Consider the following 8402-nt stretch of genomic DNA (forward strand, 5'->3'; position numbering starts at 1 on the left):
TTCGTTTTTCTCTTTGCAGTTCTTGCATGGTTTCTGCTCATCACACCTGGCCCTGCGATCTCGGCATCGCTCACAAGCCTATGAGCCACCACTTGTTAGTCACTTATTTGGCGAGATGGGCATTCGAACCGAAAAAACATACCACGGACGCGCGCTGATGCCTGAGACGTTGCCCGCTAGCCGCTATAGACGAGCTCTCATTGGGGCTGCATTGCTTGACCGTGTACGGTGTTGAATATATGTTGTGAGTCGAAAGTTGCTCATCCGGCAACTGAATATGGGCGTTCTGTGTTAGGAGAGGAGACGGGTAGCTCTGCTTGCATGACACGAGTCCGGGTGGGCCGTTATCGAAGCTGGCCTGCCTCTGGCCGTCCAGGTATCGTGGCTGTTGTGGTTGGAAACTGGGACGATGCGGAGTCGCTCCAGGATGCGCCGGTGACTGAGGAGGTGAAAACCGAGTGCCTGGTGAAAGATAGCAGGCCATCTCACAAGGGTGGTTGTTATTTGAACTTTTGAGGAGCATAGCTGGGGATTCGAGACCTTGTGGCTGTCGAGACCATTCCGAGACGGAGATCGATATCGTAAAGCTCTGTATTGCAGTGGACGAGTACGTTGTGCGGAAACAATGGCAACGCAGAGTCTCAAGAATTCAAGAATGGGGTGTGCAAGGTATGTCGCTTTGGGAACGATACAATCAGTTACCCAAGGTGATATTCGGCAGTCGAACTATCAGTTGCCAAACAGGGGATGGTTGGTCAACCCCTGGCGCAACCATCGTCGTATGGCCGCTAGCCAGACTGATATATCTATGGGAGAGATGCATACTTTACGATTTGCGTTTTAGCCATGTCCAGAAGCAATGCAGCCTGGGCTTGTGCAGAAGCATTCCCAACACGGCACAATCCACCAAGCTCGCGAAATTGCTAAAAAAAACTCGAACCTCGTGGTGTGTGTGGAGGCGATTAAGTACATATCTGGCTGAAATCCGGGGATAATACTGACAGGGGCTGCCCAGCTCCTGGTCTAATGGGCTTTTAAATACTTTCTTATACCTGTGTCCAACTGTGGATCGATGAAATGGTACGCAAGTTTGGCAGCGATATGGGCTTATCCGCGTTCCCCTGTAAAACCTGTGCTAACTGCCACAATGCGGTACGTGGTGATTATAAAACGCGTAAACACTGGTTTTACGCGCACTGCTGGCTCGTGGTGTCTTGTGAAATTCTATGGGGATAATTGAACAAAAAAATCAATTCTTCTTCTCGTCCTTTTTCGTATCCCCCAGACTCGGGGTTAGGGTAAGGGTCTTTTCGTGATTGGCAATATGCTGGCAATTGGGACCAGGATGTTAACCACTTTGTCCCAAACGAGATGGTCAGCAATGAGGGGCCAGCACCTCACCTCACCCGGGTTCACTGCTCGCCTGTACAGCGACCTACCGGATTGCGCCGTATTATGCAACAAATCAATTGCATATCAACACCAGAGTGCGGTCAGGGTGAGCAAGTCAAAAATAAAAGTGCACCACTATTGTTGTTGCAGGAAATATAGAAGACATGTAAAGCGGATTGCCTTAGAGGCCTCGACTGCCTTCTCCATCTCGGCGAAATCGCCAGTAATGAGATGCGGGTGGTCGCAATTGCCGGTTGCACTAACCGTTGTGCTAAATAGTAGTGTTGCAGATAGCAGGCTTGGCAAGGCACCTCTCGTTTCCTGTACATCATACCAATCAATGCTAGACCCGCAATTTGCCTACCCTACTGGTCCGTACAATCAGATTAATTGATTTCACCCACAAAATGTTCACTCAAAACTGGCAAGATAGCGTCTTGCCCTCCATTCCAAGAGGGCCACCTTCACGTAACCTCACACGTGAGAAACTCCTACAGAGCGGACGGCTCTTCGGTTCCATTTTTTACAACTGAAGCTAGGCCCAAAGCTCCAATCTTGGGCTCATCTGTCTTTCCTCATTCACTGCTCATAGCAGAGTATTCGTAGCGCAAGGCGTTCCATTTCAGCCTGGGCCATCCTAATGTTAGAGAGACATTTTTAGCACCTAAGTTACCTGCTCCTTGATGTTCTATGCAAGGCGAGCAGGGGCTCTGGCACTAGCTCTAACTTCCTGAGTGGGTTTAGCTTACATAATATTTTATGCCTGGTTTATCAGGCATCAAGTTTTACCCCTCTATTGTCTGCAGTAAAGCCGGGGAAAAGATTACATGAATTTTCCTCACAGCCACCTTCAGCTTTGGAAGGGTCAACAATCACTATTTGGCATCATGTCTGACCAGGACGCAATCACGCCTCGAGTTTTCCTTATGCGGCATGGTAAGATTTATTGATATACTTACTAGAAGACATGAGATTATATGTTAATGATACATATTTGTACTTCAGGGGAGACGGAATGGGCGAAGTCAGGGCGCTTCACGGGCACTACGGACATCGAGCTCACGGAAGATGGCATTAAACAGGTCTCTTCAGCGGGAGTGAGGTTCGTGGGAGTCAACAACCTCATTAACCCGCGTCGGTTGGGGAAAGTTTTTGTTAGCCCAAGAAAGAGAGCAGTGCAAACGTTAGAGCTGCTACTGCCGCAAGAGGGTGTCGTCCAGGGGCAATATGAAGTCGCTGCCACTGAAGAAATCGCAGAGTGGAATTACGGCCGTTACGAAGGGCTCAAGGAAGAGGAAATCAGAAGCTCAAGGAAAGAGAGGGGCCTAGATTTGGAACGGGAGTGGAACATCTGGAGGGATGGATGTGAGGGCGGAGAGTATGACGCTCATCTTGTGAACTTTTCCAAGTGTCGGCCGGTACTTACTACGTTCACTACAGATCAAAAGACGCAATCACCGAGCGACTGGATAAGCTTATATCTCGGATAAAAGACTTTCAGAGACCCTATATGGGAGGTGAGAAGCCCGTTGATGTGCTTATTGTGAGTTCTAACACCTTTCACTTCACTCGACCTTCGCATGCAGCCGCTGATACAAAGGATCAAGGTCGCACATGGTCTCATTCTACGCTGCTTTTGTCTGCGCTGGGTTGGTTTTGATATCGATTATGACGTGTCGATAATGTTTAGTCCTGGTGCAGTTGCAACTTTGAGGTATGCTCAATAATCTTGAAGCGAACTCCCGATTTCCGTCGTGCAGTGCTGACATTGATCGCGCGAAAGCTACAAGAACGGCGATGCTGACAGGCCTGCATTGCACATTGGCCCTCCGTCAAAATAGCTAGTATCAGATAACATACCAATTGGAAAAAATCTCATTGATTAACCGATCTTCTTCACAGCTTAAATTAATTTACACATGAAAAAGCAGCGGCTAGCAACCCTTCAAAAGCGTGGCAGAGCCTTATATCCTGACGCGTCCGCAGAAGAACTGCGTCGCGGATATTATACAGACATGACCCGTCTAAACTCCAGCAAGTGATGAGACGAAGCGAGTATTGACATGGTATCCGCGTCGGCATGCTCAGCTATTATTGTACCCAAAAGTCCAGAATTCTGGAGGCCATGGTACTTCTGGCAATGTTCTAGAAAGAGTTTAAGAATGTCGTGTTTGTTGTGAATTATTGCCATCATTAACGGTGTTCGTCCATTCATCGAGGCTTCGTTCGGGTCAGCTCCATGGTTGAGAAGGATTGTTGCACATTCAACGTGTCCCTTGATAGCTGCTGTATGCAGCGCCGTGCGTCCCTCTGGGTTGTAAGCACGAATGTTGGCGCCATGTTCGATGAGCAACCTAACCATGTCCACCAACCCGCCGAAGCAAGCCGAGGTAAGAGGACTGCTGCGGAAAAGGTTGGGAGGGACTATGGGATCGGGGATTGCGCCTGCAGCCAAAACAATTTGGAGAGCTTCATAGTTATGGCTATCCACCGCATGTAGGATTGTAGTGCGACCAGTGGTATCCATATTATTGACATCAGAGCTGTGGTATATCAGGACCTTCATGTCGGCCAATTGAGCGCGTGCAGTGGCCCAATCCAGTGCGGTTCGGCCTTGGGCATCTTTGAGGTGAACAGCATTCGGGTTTTTCTCGAGCTCGGCCGCGAGGTTTTCCGAGGAAAGTTGCAAAACAATCTTGTGGACCGGTTGATAGTTTTGGTCCTCGATCCAATCATTGTCAAGTCCTTCTCGAATGCACGACAGAGCTTTGAACTCCTCATCATTGCATTTTCGACGGAATGAAAAATCCCAGACATGTCCATATGACCTGCATCAGAGTAACTTATTAATATCCATGGACGTGGTTCAATGGGGATCTTGTTATATTAACACACTTACTCTCTGTCTATTGGTGCTCCTTCACTGATCAAAAATCGCACAGTTTCAAATTGATGCATTCCTCCATAGAGAGCCCACTGAGATTTATCATTTCCAGCTGAATTCAGTTTCAGATCAGGGTAGAGAGCGGAAGGAATGGAGCAACGTACTCGAATCAAACTAAACCTCCGTGTATTGCTTACGTCGCTTGGGGATGCAAATCCGTGTGTGAACAGGAGCTTCAGACCTTCGATGTTCCCCTCGGTCGCAAACACAATCGAATCAGCCGTGTCTGGAACTTCGTATTGCATCGCAAGCTGAAGAGAGGGGCCTGGAGTAGGCAAACCGACACGCAGGAGATGGTTAGCAGTCGTGGCATGTGGAACTTCAAGCCTGCTGGCCAGACTACATGTCGTGTTCATGTTGTCTGACAGTCAAAGCGATGTAAGCAGTAAGAACAGATCCTCATCTAGAAACAGAAGTTTAAGGCCGTCTACACAGCGTGATCGCGTGTAGTCACAGGATGGCTCACCAAGCTGCCTTGGTGAATTCTCAAGCACAGGAGTGTTTTAAGGGATAGTATGCATACAATTCTCAATATCGAGAGCTGGATGGCCAGTTCTTTTCCGTTTGATCCTTGTCGCCCCGTGTTGTATCGTGTCGCCGGTTGTCAAGGAAAGGGAAGATTCATGATATTTCGTGATGACAGAGTGGGTGGGACCCGCGATTTCGACTGGAGATAGGTGGTAGAAAAGGTCTCCACTATCGTCACCTGGCGAATTCTTGGGCATGGTCGAAACAATACTAGGACTGGGGCTAATAGAAGCGTGAATTGATTGACCAGACAGCAGATCCGGTCCTATATCGATAAGTGAAATCACTGTTAGCTGCATCCACATAGAAACAAATTGGGTTCTCATACCGATAATCGTTCGCTCGGGACTTGCTGAACGGGTTTCCCAGTCGGCCAAGTCTCTGCCTGGCCCAAGCACGGAATCAAAGAGAGACGAAGCAACGAATGGCTTTTGCCGTGCTATTATCAATGCACCTTCTGCAGCGTTGGTCAGAAATCTCTCTAATAGAAGAGGATCAGGGTTTATAATCGTACCAAGAGCAATGTGTGCTAAAAGGTTTGGATCTTCATTCCCAATATTTTTGACATATGTGTGCCAGGAAGCCGTGTCAAAAGCAATAGCTCGGGCGCTGACCTTAACATCGTCTGGTACTGATTTCCAGTGTTTCACGAGTAGTTTCCAATCCGAAACTCGGAAATGTTGGGCGATTGCGATGGTAGGGCCAAGGTCGATATCCAAACCATCCCCATTTTCGAGATATCTTGATTTGGCCGTGAGGACAACAATATCACGAACATGCGTATATCTTTTGCCTTTATCTTCATTGTTAATGACTGAGTTGAGCAGAGATACTATAGACTCCTTTTCGGCCTTTTCTATGGCGAGTCTTGAAGTCTCGCGTCTATCTATTTTTGCCATCTCGTTGAATCGAAAGATAGAGCAAAGACAGAGGTCGAAGGTGCAAAACGTAGGTACAGGTTGAAGGCGCAAGACGCAGGTAGGGGGTGAAGGAACGAGAGCGCAGTTAGATATGGAAGGAACGAGAGCGCAGACAGGGTTGACGGAACTAGAGCGCAGACAGGGGTCGAAAGCGCAAAAGCGCAGACAGGGGTTTAAGGAACTAGAGCGCAGACAGGGAATAGGGGGACTCGGGGTTTTTTTGGGGGTGGTGAAGAAATTGGTAAGTCAAGTGACAGGGGGTAGAGGAAAACGAAAAGGACAAGGGTAAAAGTCAGGGTGTATTTGGTGGAAAATCGAGTTCCGCCCGGCCGGTAGCCTTTACGACGATAACTTGGTTGTCTGCCGCAAGGTAGCTCTCCATTATCGTATTACTGAGCGCTGTACGTGTCATTACGGCCCACCCAATCACGGGATGCCATAGACCGTTTTCACGATTTTCTCAGATAATGATTGACATATCATACATACTCAGGAGAGCAGACGTTACCGGACCTCACATTGAGTACGCTAATTATGGCGGGCGTTCTTTTGCATGCACAATTCGGCAAGCTGTAATCGCAGTCGCCATTTCCAAGGATGGCCGTAGAGAGACCACGAATGGTAAATCGCTGTATTTGTTCGATGGCGTCGCCTACAGCAGCTACGTGATGCCTACGAACGATCAGTTGAGATAGTCGCATTTCCCGGCCTCACACCCTCATGGTGTCCAATATTCAAAGCTGACATGGAGATGAAGCAAGGCAAAGCGGTGTTTTCAGAATACTGGACACGAGCGCAGGACATACAAATGCAAAAATTATCTTGGCTGCCTTGTTCACCCAGGGTGGGATGTGGCGCTCGTTGGCACAAGTATCCTATAGTATTGTATGATTGATCAAAATCTCTTCATCTTTGCTATATTGTATTATTATGCCTTTGTTGAAAGGGAGAGGTAGGCTTCACTTTCTTGCTTGTTGCTCGCGCAAGGGCATCCATGGAACAGACCTTGGGTTTTGCTGCTCATGGCAATGGGCTATAGAGTTAAGATCAGCTCAAATGCCTCGCAAATACCAGTTATTGTTGCAAAACACAAAGGTCTACTAAAGCAAGCAGGCGTTAGTTAGGTAACTTACAACAGATTTGATCGTTCCTGGTGTAGTATGGTATCTCTGGCCGACATCGGATGTGCGACTGAAGCGTGTTTCTATACCGGCCACACCACTCCGCAGCAATGGTCCTCATATGACCGCAGCTGTAGTCCATCTGTAGGGGGTATTGTTGGTCAGTTGTGGTTTCCCGGATGGAAACATTGCTTGGAGGTGAAGAAAGTAGATAAACGGACGAAAATCCATCCAACATACATATTGGTAGGTGCACATTATAGCCAAGATGTGCCGTCAAATGGAAAGGAAGAATTACAACCAAAAGGCATGCGATTCGGTCGCTTCAGGACAAAGGTTGCCTCAAGATGGCTAAGTCATAAGGGCGGCAGGTCGATAAATATACGCTATACTGTACAGCAATATGTATCTTCGGCGAAAAGATGCAGAATGGAAAGGGACGGTGCTTTCTGAGGCTGGTTTTCTTGGGATATATACCCACGTTGACCCAAATGATCTCATAAGACGGGCAGGGAGAGTGTAATATAGGGTTGAAATAAATATTTACTGGGACCCCTACAAACGATCGAGCTGCATGCATTTGGAAAGGATGGTGGTTCTCCTTTCATAGCCTTGTTCCTAGCCTACAGTTGTTTGGAAAGCGCTAGTGTCTTCCGCCTTTAGTCTTCACCTCCAGCAGCGGTGCAAGCAGGGTTCGTAGATGAGGGCGTGCAAAAGTGGAGACGTAAGGGTGTAGTGGGTGGATATTTCATGTACCTAACAGTGGAGAGGCTAGAACAAGCCTAGATCTCGTCACTAGCCCCGGCTAAAAGGTTCAACAGCTGCGTATAGAACGGATCAATGTTGCCAATATTTGGCAGCTCCGATGAGCATACGATGCTGTGCATATATGCATTGATTGTTGAGATTTTATTCTGCCCATCAACGGCTGGCACTGGCCTGAGGCGCTCCCAATACATAGTAACTACTGGCCTACTGAGCTTCGATGTCTGGTCCCCGCAACCGCCTGCGAGTCGCAAAATTCGCGCATGTAGAAGCAAAGCAGATGAAAACACCGCCCTGCATTGACATCTCCTGTATGATGCGAGCGGACTTTTGGTAAGTCTGGCTCATTTTCTGAAAGTTGTCATCAGCAGAGCTTATCTGATGTGCTAGCCTGGCGAAGATCGCGATATCCACTCTTTTTGCACCCAAAGAATACCAAGCAAGGACAACCACGAGACAAATGAACAATTTCCACAAAGTCAACGTCCGTTCGAGTCTTTGCAGGGATTCCGTATAGAGCCATCCGTCCTCCATGGCTTTGGGCGCCAAACCCTCACTGTAGAAACATCAGTTAGCTTGAAGTTCAGATGCCGAAAAGCAGAATACTTACACACTGTCGTCCCTTGAAGACTTGAGCCTTTGTGCATCTTCTGAGATTGGACCAAAAAGGCAAAACGTGCCCAATGCCAAAGCCCCGGTCAAAACGATCGAGGAAAAGGCTGCTAGGTACAG

At 48.0% G+C, this 8402-nt stretch overlaps 2 protein-coding genes across 2 annotated transcripts; one reads left to right on the forward strand and one right to left on the reverse strand.

Annotated features, from left to right (window-relative positions):
* Positions 1 to 2136: 2136 nt before the first annotated feature.
* Positions 2137 to 3386, forward strand: PgNI_12249 (uncharacterized protein). The gene is made up of 5 exons (XM_031132203.1): positions 2137 to 2328; positions 2398 to 2770; positions 2833 to 2935; positions 3000 to 3106; positions 3176 to 3386. The coding sequence occupies exons 1-5, from the start codon at positions 2220 to 2222 to the stop codon at positions 3231 to 3233; spliced, it is 750 nt and encodes a 249-aa protein (XP_030976230.1). The 5' UTR covers positions 2137 to 2219; the 3' UTR covers positions 3234 to 3386.
* An 11-nt stretch (positions 3387 to 3397) lies between these two features.
* PgNI_12250 (uncharacterized protein) lies at positions 3398 to 5763 on the reverse strand (the record flags this gene model as incomplete). The annotated part of the gene is made up of 6 exons (XM_031132204.1): positions 3398 to 4220; positions 4292 to 4368; positions 4474 to 4697; positions 4860 to 5129; positions 5193 to 5321; positions 5379 to 5763. The coding sequence occupies 6 exons, from the start codon at positions 5761 to 5763 to the stop codon at positions 3398 to 3400; spliced, it is 1908 nt and encodes a 635-aa protein (XP_030976168.1).
* Positions 5764 to 8402: the final 2639 nt, after the last annotated feature.

This window comes from Pyricularia grisea (genome assembly GCF_004355905.1).
Source record: "Pyricularia grisea strain NI907 chromosome Unknown Pyricularia_grisea_NI907_Scaffold_11, whole genome shotgun sequence".
In the NCBI taxonomy this organism is placed as follows: domain Eukaryota; kingdom Fungi; phylum Ascomycota; class Sordariomycetes; order Magnaporthales; family Pyriculariaceae; genus Pyricularia; species Pyricularia grisea.